General features: G+C 43.3%; 1 protein-coding gene across 2 annotated transcripts in view; it reads left to right on the forward strand.

The window, feature by feature from the left end:
- LOC121593187 (gamma-1-syntrophin) overlaps positions 1-19,901 on the forward strand; it is a 59,481-nt gene that overhangs the window by 30,482 nt on the left and 9,098 nt on the right. For both annotated transcript variants that reach the window (XM_041915349.1, XM_041915348.1), the window contains exons 2-5: positions 10,267-10,344; positions 10,466-10,621; positions 14,230-14,388; positions 19,544-19,670. In XM_041915349.1, the coding sequence (XP_041771283.1) occupies positions 10,282-10,344; positions 10,466-10,621; positions 14,230-14,388; positions 19,544-19,670 (505 nt within the window). In that variant the 5' untranslated portion in view covers positions 10,267-10,281. The remainder of the gene's footprint in view (positions 1-10,266; positions 10,345-10,465; positions 10,622-14,229; positions 14,389-19,543; positions 19,671-19,901) is intronic.

The raw sequence follows: 19,901 nt of genomic DNA on the forward strand, positions 1-19,901 counted from the left end.
GGGTTTTCCGTTCCGCCTTTAGGGTCGTATCAAACATAAGAGAGCTGAGAGTAACATACAAGCATACACACAAAACATAAAAAATCTTGTGGTAGATTAAAGTAGAAATTGGTCCTCTGACTGTCTCGGGAGTTGCACACTTTTAATGAACAAAAATATCCGGAGTTAAACAATTAAATTTTTAATGAACAAAAATACGCTTAAGTGTTTTATGGTGTTGCTAATTTTTAAGCTTAAAACACAGTAAAAAGATAAGATTTTAATATACAGGGTTTTCTAATGGTTTAATGGTTAACTCCCAAGAATTTTCGGATGCTTTTCACATTTTATTGGATCCAAATCTAAGAAACGCTCAATAAATTGTCAGACGAACTCAAACAATTACGAGAAATAACCAAAACATCATGAGAAAACACGGTATAAATCTACAGACGACAATAACGTACCCTCCGTGACCTGTTAAATATGGTTGTTTAAACCTTGTGTTTGATATTTTTTCACTTTCTGTCAAATAATGATTTTTTGTTATTGGTTCAATCGTTCCTCACTCATTGAATGAAGGATTTTTTTAAAGAACGAAATAAAACTCCATTCCAACACAACCAAGCAGAGTAGCATAACACTGAATGCAAAACTCGAACCCCGCACAAATCCCCAAATGAATCATAACCCAAATTGAACATCGACGCAAAGCAACAAGCAGCCAAATTCAACTATAAATCATTCCCTTCTCTCCTAAAACTACCAATCGACTTACGGCTGCGGGTGACGACGACTGTCTGATTCATCTTTCGCACACCTTTTGCTTTGGCAAGCGCAAATGCGAAATGCCTGAATCAACTGCTGCTGCTGCTGCTGCGATTGCCGCTGATTGCATCGCGAAATTAAATTTTGTTAACAAACTCGCGAGCTCCCCCCGGGGGGCAAACTTCACATCCATACGAAAGAAAAAGAAACCATATTACGAAGCCGTTGCTAGCCCGGCTCCAAACTCCAAAAGAAAACAACAGCTGTGTCCATCTGTTTGCACAATTTGTGTACAACCATTCAAAGCGATCGCCTGCGACCGATTGATACACAATATGCTGGTGATATGCTGCGCTTGTTTGTGTCTGGAAAGTGGGTTTTAAATGTACGAAATCAACAACAACATTGTATCCTATCGGCTGTATGTGTAGCAGTCGCCATGGAAGAGCCCTGCAGCCCTGGCCGGTCCCGCTGAGGGAGAGGTCAAACGGATGTCGTCGACGTGTATTGTCATGTTGCTTCGATTCGCTGCCCGATATGCTTGCCGTAGTTTTGCGTCCAGCATCAGCAGGGCAGACATACGCTCACATACGCTTCGTTTCACTCTCTTCCCGTTACAATTGTTTCCCACGATGGTCGCGTACATCGAATTAGTTATCTGTTTCGTCCGGTCTTGCACCGGAATATTAATGGGACGCGGGTTTTTTTTTCGTTTCGTTTCGTTATCTCCCACTGTTACCGTTTTGCAGTGTAGCCGTGCATCCATGTGCACATATTGCATTTCTTCCCATTTGATGTTGTAAACGTGAAGCAACGCGGGGTGAAGAAAAGTAAAAACGATGACTTTACGGTGATAGAACGGAGAAAAGTAAACACTCACATGGCGCGTTCTGTACACCAAAAGCGGCACAAAGCCGGATCTACAGAGACGCAAAAGACAAAGTGGCAGCAACGGAGCGATGCATGGGGAAGCGTGACCCCTTCTGGCTGGCTGCAGCAGCATTCGCTGTTTTTTTATTTCTTTCCGTTTCCATTCCCTTTGTTTGTCTGTCTCGGAACGACGGGGTGTTGAAACAGTTGTTAGGCGTTTTTGTTTTCCGGCACTTCGTTACATCCAAACATCCGTCCGCCGCGGCTGGATGCATCTGCGAGGCGGCCTTACTCATGCCCGGGACACAGCAGCGTCACTAAACAGATCGTGCATCATCGATATTGAGCGTGTATAATATCGCGCTCTGCCAGCTAGTTCGCTTGCTCGTGAGGACTCGTGAGGATACCGACACACGGACGTCAGAGCGAAATTTTTCGCGAGTTTACCTTTTTTCCGTGTGGCTGTGTGTTACAGGGAGAAACAGATGCCTCTAATGGGTAGCGAGGTGTGGGAAAATATCACTAGGTCAACTAGGCACACCCATATCCCCCAAGGAGCCGGGTCAAAGGGTGGGCCAGTGGCAGTAAAATAGGAAAAGTTGGGGTTGAATAGCCAAGTACTAATGGATAAATGATGTTTAAACGAGAATTTAAGATATAACTCTGTCATCTGTATCCAAACCAAGCAATCAACAGGAAGACAATTGATAAAATTAATATTGATAAATGTTTATGAAATCATTCTTTCGCGTATTTGGCTGATTGTGATTTTTTTGTGTTAGTTTTGCTACTGCTTTTCGTTATTTTCAAACAGGTTTTGTTTACTCATGTATTTTGTTTCTATACTTCTACTGATGGCTAAAAACTTCAATGATATGTATAATACTAACTTTCCCCTTTTCTCATATTTCACTTATTTCCCAATCTAAACCTGATATTTAAAATAAAAAATCTATGTGTCTTTCGTTAAATCGACTTTGTTTATAAATAAGGATTTCTGTTATGTTCGTTCGTATGTCATTTTTACGCTACGTTCATTATTTTACCAATTCTATACAGCATCATGGCGAAACATATCCTCCATAGATGTCTTCATTTTTTATGTAATTTACTTATTCATCTTATTTTTTTGCTCATGCTTCTTCGCACGGTACCACCAGACCGTCCCAATTTTCTTCTATACTAAATGCTTAAACGATTGTTTTAGATGCGGTGTTGAATGTTTCTATTTATGTTTTACCATGTTATGTTGGTTATTATTCCCTGATATGCATCAAATTAAATATACAAGTATTAAAGTATATCAAATCAAATATTCAAACCAAACAACCGTACAATTGTTTGTCCTCCAAATTTCTCAAACTCTTTTGTATTGTTCTGGAGGACTTTTTTGTACTTTAAATTTTATAGAAAATATCCAAAACCCTATTTTAACGTTAAACTTTTGGTTCAGTTACCCATACAACGGTAATCTCACGCCTATTATAAAGCACAAAGTCAAACATTCCGTATGTATGGTCTGCCCGCACATAGTCTGCCTCAACCGGTCGGCCCCCGCACGGGTAAAAACCCCTTGGGCGACTGTTCTGTTCCCATCCTAACAAACCGGCAACCGGCACAATGCGGACACGAATTGTTCCAAAGTGGTGTATGAAATCAGTGATAAAAATAGCAATACATCATAAGCTGAAAAAGCATTGCACTCTAGCAACGAGAGAGAGAGAGAGAGAGAGAGAGAGAGAGAGAGAGAGAGAGGGAGGGCGAGTTGAGCTTTTTTCCCGAAACAAACGAACAAACAAAGACCGACAGTGGCCACCACCAGAGGCCGAACGGCGGCATCCGGGCAGCACTAATGATGCCCGGGCGCGATCACGATGATGCTGATGCTACCGTTGCCGCTGCTGATGGTGTGGGGCGATAGCACCAGACCCTCTGCATGCTGATGTTGCTCCCACTGCAGCTACTGCTGCTTCTGCTGCTGCAAAACATCCCCAAAGCAAGTTGCCACATACAATTCTTCCTCAACCAATGCAGCTGCGAATAGGGGATGCGAGAGCACACAAAAAAAAAACCCTACTGACCTAGAAAATAGCACACGAGGGGTATTTCCCCACACCACCCGCATTCCTTTCGCACACCACGTATCGCAGTATACATTATCAGCGGGATCTTTTTGCCATCGGTAACATCGGTAATGGGTGAGGTGTTGGTTGGTTGGTTGGTTGGTTGGTTACTGTAAATGCGCGCGCCAGTTGATGAAGCGATGATGTCGTCGATGGTGTCGCCGTGTTTTATTGCCGTTGAAGAGTCTCGGTCTCGTTCTGCTTCCAAACGATCTATGACCTGCAGCCAACCAGTGTGCTTCCAGTGTGCTGCTGCTGGTAACGGAGGCCTGCAGCGCTGGGAGTTACTCATCGAGCAGAAGTAATTTTTCACACTGCAAATGTAATTTATTTCCCTTCAGCCACTTTTTGTTGCTGCTATTCCCAAACCTTCCCCATTTAGGTTTACAGTCTCCGCGGGGGGGAGGAAAAGGGGAGGTTACTGTACTTACAATATTCAATCTATTGCTTCATCGCCCGATTCGCCTCCTTACTGCATCACACGAAGAAATACGAGCAAAACGGCCAACCGACACTCCCAACGCACGGTACAATTTGAAGGTGTAAATTACCCACCCATACGATACCGCGAACGGATGGAGGTGCTGCCCCAGCGGTGCACACCCTCGGTGAGGTCATGTGTGGCGTGGGATGTCGAACCAAAAACCAACGCGACGGATGGCCCGCAGATGTGTCAAAGTTTGCAGCCCTTTTGCGGCTCCTACGCGGGCGCACAAGCCATAAAATTGCCTCGAAATCGATGCACCCATTGACAGGAGCGTTGCTGCGGAGCATTTTTTTTTTTCTCTTGTCTTTCTCCAGATGCTTCTGATCCCACTCAAACTGGAATCGCGATGATGAAGCATTCCCAGCAGCCATCGACGGTAGGATGGCACGGTTCAGCGCAACTGTGCAGTACGCGAAGTGCAGCCCTGTGGCGTTAGCAACGTTGACGAAAGGCTCGCAATAAGCCCAGCTGTGGGTGTGAGCTTGGGGCTTGCGCCACCGCCCCCCCCCCCACTCGAATGCCAAGTGAGACTGAGTCTGCTGGGAGTAGGTTCGTTTGTTCGTTCGTATGGTGCGTCCTTCGTACGCTGCTGACTTGGCTGACAAATCCCAACCATCCTGACAGTAGTTATTCGCGTTGGCTTGTAGCGCAGCGTGTTGCAAATGTACACCTACAGGACATTTTCAGTAACAGCAGGAAAGCGTTTTAGAGAGAAAGTAGAGCGAGGATAACACAGAAAGCATTGCATTGTTGAACATTTTTCACTACATGCCCGTTGCAGTAATGCTTACAATGTCTTTATGTTAAAATTAAACCTTTTGTGTTTACTTAAAATACCGTAAAAAAGGACCGTAGTAAATATGAAACATGTAATACCTCAGAGTTTATATGATATTTTACGGATGATTCCAATGCTATGAAGTAACTAGTCGTATCTCATCTTATGAAAGTTAAGAACAATCTTATGAAATGTTTGAAATATCATGTCCATTAAGCCTTATTTTAGCTACAACTTTAAGAATCACATTATGTTTTATATTATTTATTGTATTCGCCGTCATATGGAAGTATAATAATCATCTTCGCACACAAATTGACAATCAGCAGAAAGCAGAATAACCATTTGCAAACGATACAATTCAAAAGAATTATGATACTGTTGGTGTATAAAACTTTGAAGCTCTCAACAACGAAAACAACGAAAACTTCCTCCACAAACAGCAGAGTAAAAAACCTTCATATCCACCTTAGAACCCCACTCACACACCCATTTGCTCGCTACTCTCCGCGCAGTTGGTATTCTTTTTTATTATTCATTGTGCTGAAAATATTGCTCACTCGCGGATTCTCGATTGCCGGCACACGGCAGCGATATGGCAAGCTCCGGTGCAGAAAGCATATCAAAACAATTGCCATCAACTCGCGGGCCGGGGCTTTAACCATCTAAGATCAATCGCTTGGTACAGCATCGGCATCGGCAAACGGGATGGAAGTGTGTTCTCAGAAGCATTCAAGACCGTATGAGAAGCTTCGCAGCAGGAGCTAGCTGGATTTTTTTTTTTGTTGTATGGATACCCTTCCGGGGTGAGCTTACAAAAAGGGTCCATATTCCGGGGAGACTGATGGGAGAAGGAAGTAAATCCATACGGCGCACCGTGTCATCCAGCAACATGCAACTGTGTGTGCTCCAAATTCCCCAACTTCAATCCACCAAACTCAACGGGTGGTTTTTAGGAGGGTTTTGCAGAAACGAACGAAAAAGAGGTCCAACAAAACGCAACCCATGGCCCCAATATATCATAAGCCACTGAGAGCGCGTCCAGGGGAAGCCGAGTGCCGAAAAAAGGTTTGCCGTCCTTGAGACGTTTCTTGGAAAACAGTTCCCCGGAGCACACTCTAACAGTGCGACACAAAGTTGCTTCGTTTCACATTCGAGCGAGTATGGCTGCACTGTGTTTAAATACAATTTACAAAGATATTTACATTGTGTTACGATATGCTTCCCAAAAGCCCCACCGAAAAGCTCCGATATTTATGTTCGGCTTGCTTAAGCAAATCCATAACCGGCTGCAAATTCAAATATTTATCAAATCGCGCTGATCCACTTCTACTGATTGAGAACACTTGATTACGCTGCGGGAAGGAAGGATTTGGGTGTTCTTTGCAAACTCCCTCCCATATCTGCTCAATATCGGAGAGCCTAACCCTCCATTTCTACACTACACACACACACCGTTCGATCGGCAACGTGCGCCCAATTTTTGGGTCATGGTTAAAGGACGACCGCCCTAGAAGAATATTTATTTGGTTTTCCACTTTAGTCCTCCAACTCCTTTCCGCTTCCGCTGACCAGTTGATTGTGATGTTGTCGATTGGATTGCTGAGATAGCAAACCATCGGTCAAGGCATCTCCGGGCAGGACCAGGGACCTCCGATACCCGATGATTCTGTTATGATAAACCCCAAAAACAATCATCAGAAGCAAAGGCTAAGAAAGCTGGGACAACTGCGTTTGGGGTTTGTGGGGCATGGGGTGAACAAAAAAAAAAATGACAAGACAGACATGATGAAGAACCGTATCAGTTTCGGGGCAGGTTTTGCGAAAGACCTTCCTTTCATTTTTTTTGCGCAAAAGGTGAAACATCCAAAGGACAACCCACCCAGTAGGTTTCAGGCGTGCTCCGCTGCAAGCCTTTGCACATCTTACACACACACACACACACACACACACTCGAATGCATGGGAGCCGGGTTTTCGTTCGTGATCAAATTGATTAATGAGTAAAATTTTCACAAGTGCTGCAACTCATTACAAACACTGCTACAGCGTGCAAGGGCGAAAGAAGATTCATCGGGATGATCTTCCGCTTTATCAGTTTTCGAACTCCTTTTTTCGTGGACCATCTTCGCACGAACGAAAAAAGGAGGCGTCATCGGAAATTGGATGGTGGATGGTTTTTTGTATGTGTTTGCTTGATAAGCTCAATAAATTACGCTGGGATACAATTTAACGGATAATGAAACGATTCGTCGAGCTTTAAACGACCACAGACCGGGAAACAGCTCACGGCAAATTGCACCGTTTAACGGCTGACGGGTGTTTTGTGGCGATGTTTATTCTAGCGCTTTCTCTGGCGATAACGATTGGTGCTTATAAAAAGCGTTTTGCCAGACCACAACAATATTTACACTCAAATTAAATTGATCAATTGCTGTATGCTTTCTCGTTTAAGCTATCTTTTCTAACAAATAGTCAATGCTCTCTTTTGCCTGGTGCCGATTCGTTATGATCTTACAAACTGGATTAAATTATCTGTACAACATAATTTCTCCACTAATTGCCATCGTATCGTTCGAGCCTTCTGAGGGAGAGTGAGGTTCGTTCCAGAAAAGTCATCATTTGCAGGGTTTCTCAGACTGTATTTTTTATCCTTAGTAAACATTTTATTGGGAAGTGTAATTTTGAATCAAAAAATAAAGTCAACTACAAGTTTTAAACGTTGAAGTCATTGGTAGAATTAAAATACAATCACAAGCAATGTCTTTGAACACAGGCAATTCCTTGCTTGAGATTTTTAGACTTCCTTTTGTCCCGTTTTCGATACGTTTTGGAACTTTTCTTGTCCATAGACTAAGGATGTTTTTGAGGGTTGAAACGATGTGTTTTATGATATATTAAATAACATTATGAGCAAAAATGAGAGAGTTAGTTAACTCTTTGCTGCAAACAAGCAAATCATTCACATTGCCCTAAACCGTTGGAGAGATTAAAATCTCTCTCTAGAGTTAAATCTCAAAGAGTGAATTAACTCTTCATACCAACTATCAATTCACTAACAACAATTTCTCATGCTTCATGAGTGAGTGCAGGATTTAACTGATCATTTTGACTCATACACTAAGAACAAATTGATTATTTTCAGATGCCATATTTCCATCGCTAGAGCTTTCTTCAGCTTCTACACTCGAAGATATGTTTTATATTTTATTAATCAGCGTTATCTGAGCCTTGCTTGGCCAGTAAAACAGAAGTCACCAAATGATCACTCACCAGCTTCTAAATGTTCTATGAGCTCACCCTTATTCTTGCACAAGACGTGAAAACCCTGCTCAGTCAGAGTAGCTAGGTGCTATGCTAATCATCCACCCATCCTGCGGCCGGCAGAACTAGAAAGTGATAATTGTTAACCCAGCGTACTAATAATTATGCACGAACAAGTCAATCGTACACCGGAGGAAAACCTCCAACCACCAAAGTCCCTTCAACGATTACACGATCGGTCGATCAAGCGTTTATGTAATTTTTAATTAATTTTCAATTACATCCCCCCCCCCCCCCAACTTCCCCTGCCCCTCCTTCACGCCATTCTGCTGAACAAATGAGCTCTGCGGTGGTTTGTGTTTTCCGTTGTCGAAACGGAACATGTTTGACTGTCGGCCCTCCGCCACGGCAGCCACGCGATTCATTCGCACCCCGGCACAGGATGACCGGGTTTAGAGTGCAGCTCACCTAAAATGACTAGTTTCATGCATCATGCAAAGCGTTACCACCACAACGCACATTCACTGTCTCTTCCCGTGTTACGAATACGAATAGCAATTACATCTTAAGCTCCACAAGGCAGCTAATGCGCCTGGCCACAGCAAGGGCAGGCAGTTGCGTTCCTCGGGCCGCAGCAGCTCATCAGCAGCCTTTGCCGCGTTGGCCACACCGCACCACGTTTGGCGAGATCGAAGCAAAAACGGCGAAGTTAATAATGATTATCAAGATGAATTTCTTGCCATTAAAACGGAGCGAGCCAGTTTGTCTGGGCCGAGCGTTCGAGCTGTGTGTGTTGCGGTGAGTTTCCTCGCAAAGCCGCGATGCTGGAGTTCACGGTAGTTGGGTTCCCCTCTTCTCTTTCCCACCACTCCTTTCCCTCACGCACTCAAATTGATGAATCGGATCCGGGTGGATTGGAAAAGAAATGTGTCTGTGTGTGTGTGTGTTTGTGCTTCTGCCCATCAACACACTTTAGTGTAATTATTTCATTCATTTTGCACCACCAACAGCTCCACCATTCATCTCCCCGAACAGATCGTCTTCCTGGCTGGGAGAGGCGCTCTAGCATCTATTTGCTCACCTCTTTATGTTTCCCTTTCTTCCTCCCGGAACGGCTCGCAAACTCTTCCCGGGCAAAAGCGTTTGCCTCGGGAATTAGGCAAAGCACCCCTCTCGCTCGCCCGTTACGGATGATTGGCTGGATGAAATTAGCTGCGGAAAAGCGTATCGTAATCTATATTTAATCATACTTATTCCACCACACCGAGGTGGTCGGCCATAAAATGAGGGTTAGAAAAATGTGTTAATTTTGTGTCCGATTTTTCTCGTACTACTTTTTGTTTTGCTGTTGCTGTGTTAAGATCCATCGATTAGTAGTTCCCCTGTTGGTTGTTTTTCTTTTGTTGTTCCACGTTGCATGCAACATTTCGCAGTAAATCGATATTGCCAGCAATCGGTTTTTGATAGAGTGCGTGCCGCTGGCGGAAGAACTAACCTTCCCCAAACGGGTAAACAGTTCCGATCTAAGCTTCGCTCGTGACCATTGAACGGGCCAAAGGCGTAGCCCATTTTTCTACTATCGCTCGAGCCGATCCGTACGCGGGGAGAAGGGCCAGCCAGGCGATGAAAAATTGACTAAGTTTAATCAGCTTCTTCCGCGTAGCCGCGTCACGCTTCACCCGGAGGGATGGGGATGGGTGCGCGTTTTCGTACTGGGAAAGGCCCAACACGAACAATCGTGCCAAAGAATATTAGCTGCACTGCAAGGCCGGGTCGAAACTCCATTTTAAAGCTGCCCGGTGCAAAACTTTGTTCATAAAATTTTAATTACAATCTGATCGATCGTTGCTGCCCTCCCCCGCCGGGTCGGTTGGGTGCAATGCAGTGAGGGACAGCGGTATGGCACACGTGATTGCACGAAAAGCGGGCGGGAGTTTTTCCAACCCTTCTCCATGTAGTAATATGTTTTTCTCTGCTTTTCTCTGCTCCTTTGCTTAGACTGTCCGGCAAAATATGAAGATCAACGCGTCCAAGATGGCGACCCCGATCGAAGAGAAAGTTGATCAGAATCTGAAGGTAAGTAGCGACGAGGGGCGCGCGTTCGAACGACAGTAATGCGCGATACGTGCTGTCGATCGGGATGGTATGATATGATATGGGTTTTATCGCTCACTGCTGCTGCTGCTTCTCTTTTTAGACCCGCACCGGGATGGTGATGATCAGCGATGGCAAAAGCAAACCAGAGCTCGCCCGGCTCCATCTGTCGATGGAGATGATCACGATCCAGAAGCAGGACACGACCACACCCGCACCGACGCCCACCAACGCCACCCATCCGCCAATCGAGTCGAAGGTGAGGAGGCATCCGTATTTTCTGAACAATTCATACGATGTGAATTTCTTTGTTAATTATGGTTTCTTGAAAGATTATAAAATTTTTGTTGATGCTCCTGTATGTATTATTCCAAACAATTGCGTAAAGTACTCCTTCCATCTTTCAGTTTTGATCGCAGATCTTCGCTGTTTGCGACAAAGCTAGAATAGCTAAGGACATACCAAGACTTTCAGCTATTTCAGGTTTCACTGGAATTACACAATAATGCTCCAAAAACAGAACATCTTTACTGTAATGAAAGCTTTCGAATGTAGCAAAAACCATAACTGAACATCCAAAAGCCCCAATTTATTTAAACATCCATTAATTATTGTAATTTTTTCACATCTCTCCAATTTTATAGCCATATCTGATAAAAAAAATCTGCTGCCTTTGTTTGTCTGGGCCCAGAAAGGTTCGCTTGTGAAATATAAAGCAAAGATTGTTCTTGTGCTTTTGGACCACCTTTCTTCAAGTTTTTGGAATAACTACAAATATTACAAATTCTCAAATTGACATAGGTATATTTTCAGTGCCATTGTGTAACTGTAGTTATGAGTCTTCTGTTGGAGATTGAAGCTGCGAAAAAGATACTAATTAACTCTAAATAATGGATAAAAAACAAGTTAGAAATGTGCATTTTTGTACGTAAAAAGCAACTATAAAATTTACCTTCTTTGTAAATGATCCAACATAAAATATATTCACAAAGTCTTATGAAATTCGTGAACCTTTTGAGACTAATAATCTATCCTAAGCAAAGCCACTGGAAGATCGCACTGTTATCATTTTGCACAATGTTAGCTTCATTTCAACTCCACTCACGCAGTACAAACAATAAACAGCTGATAACACAACCGACGTTTATTATGCTTTCGATTGCCATTATTGACTTTCTAGAAATGCGTAAGCGAGTGGCACGTTTTGCCTTCCGGGCAGTACAATCTATTAACCTCTCGAATCAATAAAAAGGTCATACCAAATCGCCAGCTTGTGTACGTAGCGGTCTTCTTCACCGATATTTTCCTGAGTTAAAGCTTAAGCTTAAGTAGGTTACGCATACATGAGTGAGTGAGTGTTTTTTTTTGTTATTAAAGCTAATGTGAGATAAGCTTAATCTTGCGTTGAAAGGTGGCGGCAAATTTCTCTACTCTGCTCTGCCGAAAACCAAAAACACAACCAACCAAACATGACCGAGAAAACATGACGAAAACAAAACCGCCGACACCGGCCAAGCAAACACCGCCGCGGGCTGTTTAGGACGAGCGAATTCGTGGTGGTCCACCAAATACGGGGAGGAATGGAACTGCCTCCTACCACCTCCTGCTGCAGTATCATTGATGCCGGCATGAAAAAGCTCTACACCACACACACTCTCGACTAATCGTTTGAGTCCCATTAAACCGATACCACATTAGTCGATTGGTGGCCGTAAAAACTAATTATCGCTTTGGCACCGGTTTTTCTTTTCAGTTCCTTGCCTCTCGCTCGGCATTCCAACGCCCAGGCCCTGACTGGACATCTTTCTCAGGAGTCTGAACTGTTTTCTTACACCACACACCCAGTGTGGCCGAGAGTGAGATAACCCAATGCACCAAACCAATTACCTAAACGTTGTTGTTCGGGATTGCGCGTGAGCATTTGCTGGCAAATAAAATAAAATTGAACGCAACTGGAGTGCACTGGTGGCTGTACCAGTGTGCTTTGTTGATGGCCACACAACCATATGATTACATTATCACCCCTGAGATAATAGTGCTGGTACAGACTAAGCAGAGAGCCTGCCGTACCATCCAGCCAGCCAACCAATTGATAATTGTGTTTGTTTATTTAAATGCAGATTTTTATGGGATGAAGTTGGTGTTGATACTGTAATTGTAAACAACATGTTTGCATTGGCAAAGAGTGAAAGGAGAGTTGCTAATTATCATGCATTGATGGTTGCTTTTACAGCGTCTTGTTTGCACGAGCAACAGCTGGAGGTTAATTAGTCGATACACCGAACGAAAGGATCGATTACAGCTTCACAATTTATGTACTGTGACTTTTGCAATCATTAGCAAATCGATGCTGGTAGAGGTTAGATAGGCAGAGATTTATGAAATCCGAGAAATGATGGTCTTAGGGGTAAATACTAACCCCTCACCTGTTATTAGATTTACAGAAAATGGTCAATTTATTTGACTTTTAGGTAATATAATACTGTAAAATGGACATATGATTTTTCCTATAAAATCTCAACCTCTTAGGTATGATGCTTACTTACTTACTTACTTATCTGACGCTACAACCGCTTTGCGGTCTTGGCCTGCCTCAGGAGTATCCGCAACCGCTCACGGTCTCGCACCTTTGTCTGCCAGGCCGTTATCCCGGCCTTAATAGCGGACGCCTCCACGCCATCTTGCCAACTCAGTTTGGGCCTACCACGCCTCCTCTGTCTTTGTGGATGGCCTAAAAAGACTTTACAGACTGGGTCGTCCATGCGTACAATATGGCCAGCCCTCCGGAGCCTGACGAGCTTGATATACGCTGTACGACAGTGAGGTCGCCGTGCATCTCGTATAGCTCGTCATTATAAGAATCGTTCTAGACATCTTCCTCTCGAACGCGGCTAAGAGGGTTTCGTCAGATTTGGACAGTGTCCATGTCTCAGAGGCGTATGTGAGTACCGGAACTATATAGGTGCTATATAGTCCCAGCTTCGTCTGTCGCGACAGGTTCTTTGAGGTGAACTGATTTTTCAGGCTGTAGAATGACCGGTTGACTGCCAGCATTCTTGCGCGCAACTCAGCTTCTATACTATTGTCGTTGCTGACCTTTGACCCAAGATAGGTGAATTCTGGGACGACTTCAAAAGTGCGTTCACCTTATCTGTACGTCCCGCCTACGTAGATTCTGATTATTTATTGGTAGGCCAGCTGATGTTGCCACCATCAGCTTGGTCTTTGCCTCGTTTATCTGCAATCTGAGATTCTCTGCCGCCTGCTCGATCCCTTGGTAGGCTTCTGCTACAAAGGAGAGCCGCAGACCAATATAGACATCATCAGCGTATGCCAGGATCTGAGTTGACATATAGAAGATGGTTCCCGTAGTCTCCACCCTCGAGTCACGGATGGCCCTCTCTAGCGCCAGGTTGAATAATGACACCTTGTATAAAATAGCTGATCTCGTTGTTAGTTTTAATTTGCTTGTTTTTAAATACTGAGTATAAATTTATTGCAATTTTATAAAAAAAAATCTAAGAAAAGAATTGAAATTTATCTTTGGAATAACACACAGAATACAAAAATAACATGTTCCTCACTTTTCATCCTACTTTACATCGCATGCCAGCTCTGTTGGGAATACCCACTCAGATTTCTAGCAACGCTATCTCAAGTCTGCTATCTCAACCATATCACGTACGCACCCGTGGCCTCCAATTTATTCCGATCCCAGGCAAAGAATCCTCTTACCGGTGAAAATTAATGATGACATGTTTACTTTCCTGTTACAACAACACCACAACATTCTAAAGCGAACGGAAGCAATCCGTCGAAAGTTCAGCCCGATATTCATCATTTCGCATTCTCTCTTTTCCCGCGCAGGAACGCATGGTACAGATCACGCGCCAGAAGGTGGGAGGACTCGGCCTCAGCATAAAGGGTGGCGCCGAACACAAGCTGCCGATACTGATATCGCGCATCTACAAGGACCAGGCGGCCGACGCAACAGGTCAGCTGTTTGTTGGCGATGCCATCATCAAGGTAAGCGCACCTGTCACCGGTGTCCTGGTGGCGGTGGTGGTAGTGGCCAGGAGACACCAGTTTTTTTTATCGCACCACGGGGATCTATGCGTTTGGGTTGGATGTGGGTTTTTTTTCGCTTCCTTCACTTTAAAAGCTACCCCAAAAAAAGGAGGGCGCCCGGGTTACCTAAAGATAGAATGCCCCCGATGGGGAGCAAGGAAACCTGTTAGCATACACGTCAGCGAGCAAGGTACCGGTGACGGTAATATCGATAAGCAGTGTTGTACATGCCCACGTAATGCTGGGATCGTCGGCAACATCGTATTCCGTTTGGGGAATTTCCTTGTTATGCTGCACAAACACACTGTCGGCTTCACAGAAAGGATGATTTGAGTACAAAAAGCAAGTGGTAAATGATTCACCAACAAGCGAAACACCGTCCGCTTGTTGATAGCTATCGTCACACACAAACCCAAAACTCCGACCCGTTCGAAAATTGAAATTTATTCCTCAACAATTCAACCCAATTAGAATGGGATAAATAAATGAGTCCCTGTCTTTTGAAAGTTTTGCGTCTCATCCCGTGCGACCCTCATCCAAAACCCTTGACCCAGAAGCTGGATTTTAACGGAAATATGAAAGAAAATGATTTTGCTCAAACAGCCCGGAAGCCCTGGCAAGGGGAAAAATTATTTTAATCCTGATTTGTTTCAAGCTTTGTGCTTTCATTCCCTATTTCTCCCAGGCCTTCCGCGAAAAACATTTCTTCGTTTTTCATTTTATTCCTGCTCCGAGCTGTTGCCTAAAAATAATCAGGATCATTTTACAGCTTTTCAACAGAGGCCAATCAGCGCCAACCAAGGCAACAAAATTGATTCTCTTGGAGCACACACACACACAAACTGCTGCAGATTTCGCTGCCTGCTTGAAAACGAAGGATTTCCGGCAAGTAATAAGAGTACTTCCCGTTTCCGGGCATCAAGTAACCGTACTGTGTGTGTGTGTGTGTATATGTATGTGTTTTGTTTCAAACCACGGACACGGATTACACCGGAGAAAAACTCCTCTAAAAGAGAGCAAACCAACCCCAATGGTTGAACCAAAGTAAGCTTTTCCGGAACCGGGGAAAATGTGGTTAATCTCTCTACGGATTGCAAACGTTGGGGTTGGACGAAACATTTCACTCTTGCCTGAAACCACAGCGGGCTTACAGAATGGGCTTACAATTAAATTTAAAAATTTCCGAAACCCAAAAGCTGGAAGATTGTTGCTTTGTTCTTCTTTCATCCTTTTATTTCTGAAATTGTCCCCGCGATGACGACATTTGGATCGCAATATTGTCTCGTTGTACGTTGTCGTACGAATTAATTTGCGAAGTCATTTGAACAAACAGGTAAATCTGGGGGTTTTGTGTGTGTGTGTGTGTTTTTCCATACTTCCTGCTTTCTTTTTCGTTTATCCCAATTTCGGAGATAAAGCAAAAAAGGTCCTTTACTGAGCCAGATAACGAAGATTTCGCCTGAAAACTTCCGGGTGACAAATTAAACCATCGTCGACAACTTAAAAGAGACCGTTTATTCGGTCGGTCAGCTATCTTGGTCGAAATCGCTAATTGCTTGGTCGGTGGTATGGGAAGGTATGCTTTCTTCATGGATGAGGCAGTAACGTTGCCAAAAATGGAACATTCCGAAAAGGTCCACTTGGGTTCGTAAAAGAGTCACAAAGCTTTTGATTGCAGTGAGGTTAATTTTGATTATAGAAATAAAATTCCTAAGTAAATTGCTGATCCTTAACTATAAGTGTGTCATTGGTTTACTTTATGTACTAATATACTAAAACATGAACTCTGTCGTAAGAACAACATGATTGTTGAGGATGTTGCGTAAATATATACGGATTAAAGAGACTAGAGTACCTTTAGAATAAATCAACCTATCAGTGCTAAGGTTGATCAAGTCATGAGAATAACACCAGACGATCCAAATCATAAAATTGATTTTGAGAGCCTGAGAAAACACAGGCAGCAAACAGAAGGTAGTCTAAAGACTAACAGCCCGAATGCGCCCACCATTAAGTTCAAGATTACAATAACAAAACAATAAATATTATCATAGTAAAAAAACACACTCCTCAAACAATTCGGTCGCATTTAGTTTGATAAGGAAGAAAGTGAGTGCATAGACGAAGAATATTAAGGCCGGGCTACATTGACCGTACTCCGTAGTATAATTTTGATTTTCACTAGCGCATCTGGCGGCGGCTGGTGGAAGCTTTTTTTGGTCATCGAGGGAATGGTCGCACCGGATCTCAAATTTAAGTAGTTTTTTAATCGTTTTTTGACGCGAAAATGGCTGAAATACTTGCACAACATGTTTATGTATCAATTACAAAGCTTTTCCAGTCCAGTTAAAGTGAAAAACATGGAAAAATAACATATTTTCTGGAGCGGCTCCAAATTGTTTGGCAAAATGCTTCGGTCAGCCGCCGCCAGATGCGCTAGTGAATATAAAAATTACTCCACGGAGTACGATCAATGTAGCCCGGCTTTTATATACAATACAATTTGGCATTGAGTTGAATACTGAAGGAATCCTTCTTGGTTTTCCAAAGTAATAGTCTTGTGCTTTAAGGACTTGTCCTAAATAGGTTGTTATACATTGTTGTAAAATAGATCCATACATAGGATCCAATTTTAATCCTTCTTTCACGTAGTATCTGATCTACAAAAGGCTTCATATCATTTTCTTGAAAATACTCCAATCTTGAAATATCATGTTTACCTACAAACTGCACATCAAGATGTGTACTCGATGTTGGTATCGATATTGTAGTACAGGCATCATATTCTATATTCTTCGGAACACACAATAAAATCCACCAACCCAACAAATAAAGATCTTTAGTACATTTAAATCAATTAAAGGCTAAATCTTCATTAGAATTCGCTGAGCACAAAAATCTAGAACCACGTGCCTTACGTGTGTACCTAGTAGATCTATGCGACACGGACGCTCATGAAGTAAACGAACACATTACCCCCATTCACTCTTGAGCCACAAAACCCAGACTGATAACAAAGCGTTAGAAAATCGTTCAAAACGTAATAAAAGCTCTTTTCGTTTACTATCCAAATTATGATACTCACCACCACTCCCCACTGAACGCACAAAAGGACACCGAAGAGTTTTTATGAGCTCTACCCTAATGGGTAAGTCATGTACTCCACGCCCAAATGAAGGCTTCCGTTCCTGGTCTGTGCTTTGTCAACGATCAAGCAGTATCGTTGTACTTTTAATTGAACGTCAACACAGAGCAGCCAGGATGTCACCTGCGAGTGCGGGAAGCTTAACTCTGCTACAAACTTATCCCATTTACCTGCGACACCAGAGTCCTCTGCCAGTGGATTGTCCTTGGGAGGAAATAATCTCCTCACTGGAAATGGACAGGTCGCATCAACTTCAACTCCGTCCCGTCACTCATTTCAACCAATCGACCCGGACCAGGCTTACTTAATCTCCTGGTTTTCATCTGTCCTCTCTGTGTGCGCTCATTGTACTCATTGCAGAACAACGAACAAAAAAAAACAAAAACAAAAAGATGCCAGAATGTCACCAGCAAAGGGTAAATGTAACAAATGGGCGCTTACTATTTTCTGTTCACCGTGTGCGGTCTGGTGTCCTTTGGAAGCTTTGTGTGTGTGTGTTACGTTACTTTCGTTTTATGTGCATCCCACGTGAAAGCTCCCTCCCACCTTTGCCATTCCGCAGTGTTGGTGGGCGTTTAATTAAGTTAACGTACGAATGTGTCAATACCCATACATCTTTGCAGGGTGGCAAAACGGAGGGGCGGAAAAGGGTGAGCCACAGCAAGGACGGCCCGATCCTTGCCAAACGTCAAACGGGCAAGATAAATGAACACATCGGTCACTCTTTGCGGCCGTATGTGTTTTTGTGGCTTTTTGATGACACGTTTTGCTCGAACAGCCAGGTACTGTATGTGTGTGTATGTGTCACCTTTTTACAGCGCTGTTTGCTGGGTTTTTTGTATTTTTTTATGTAATCCTGCAGACTCTCGAGTTCGTTCGATTCATCAGTAATGGACCACTACTTTTAGTTGTAATTGGAAAACTTCACACATCCACATCCAGCCTAATGTAATCTGCCTCTGATGCAGTACACATGATTTAGTGTTTTATGGTATGTGCAGGTATGCGTGTGAGTGAGTGATATAGGCTCATAAATCAGAATCAAAAATTCATCATAGAACTTCATCGTGCGGAAGGATATTTCGCATGTAAAGGTTTGCCCACCGGGTACTGACCAAAGTTTCCCGCCCGGTTTTGAAATAGTCAGTGCTACACTGCAAAAAGCTTACAACGGTAGTGGTCAGCCACCCCTTCTTTTTAAATATTCAACCCAAAATCTAGACCACCACAGCTACCAGGTATCGGAATTATTCAGCAGACCGCACCGGAAAGCAGGACCGTACGCAAAAAAGAGGTGAAACATTTAGGCTGGAATTTTAATTAAATTTTGGATAATTATTTTTTCTATGCTTTCTATGCTACTACTCCCTGTGGATTCCTGCGTGTTAATTCCCGTTTCAGAATTCCTTGGAGTATAGTTAAAAGGTCAAATGGCACTGTACCTGCATGTGCCTGTGTTCAGCCAATATCATTTCTCTGACAAATCTGGACAGCTTATCGATTGTACGCGTGCGTTGTGAATGATTTTCATTGAATTATGTTTAAATGTGACCGTAATTGCATTACCAACCAGCGTTCGTTTATGTGTGTTTCTATTTTAATAACGCGAATGACATAACGAACATCACAAGCAGCAAATTTAATTAGCCACTTCAAGCTCATTATACGTGCTTTATTCTGTACACATCCCCCGATTGACTGCCATCAAAAGCGACTACTCATCCTTGCCACGACCACCCCTCCAAAAGCTCTGAATAGATGACGAAGCGAGTAGTCAAGCAGTATTTAACATCAGAATGTTCACTGTGCACAAAACAAAAGGAAAATTCCCAACCAACCAACCAACCCGGGCAGCTCAATTCATCATCATCCTCTAGACTGTTTCGTTTTTTTTTTTGCTCAGTGTAAAAATTCCCAAGACCCCCACCACTACACCGACGCTCGGTTCTTTTTTTGTGTCTGTTTCAGGTAAACGGTGAATACATCACAGCCTGTCCACATGACGACGCGGTCAACATCCTCCGGAATGCTGGCGATATCGTTGTCCTTACTGTGAAGCACTACCGTGCCGCCACACCGTTCCTGCAGAAACAATGTAAGTTCCCTAGCCCTTTCTGTTTGGTTTTTCACAGCACGCTGTTCTTAACTCTCCTGTAAACGCATGGCTGCCTGAAGCAACAAAACAGGCAAAAGTCTTCCACTTTTTTGCTTTATTTTACCCCACTCACTTTCTTGCTCACACTTTGCATTTTGGAATCGGTCATCTTTACCGGTGGAAAACGCTGGTGGTTGAATGCGAATTGCGATGAAATGGAGTCAGAAGTAA

Source organism: Anopheles merus, chromosome 2L, assembly GCF_017562075.2.
Source record: "Anopheles merus strain MAF chromosome 2L, AmerM5.1, whole genome shotgun sequence".
Classification (NCBI taxonomy): Eukaryota; Metazoa; Arthropoda; class Insecta; order Diptera; family Culicidae; genus Anopheles; species Anopheles merus.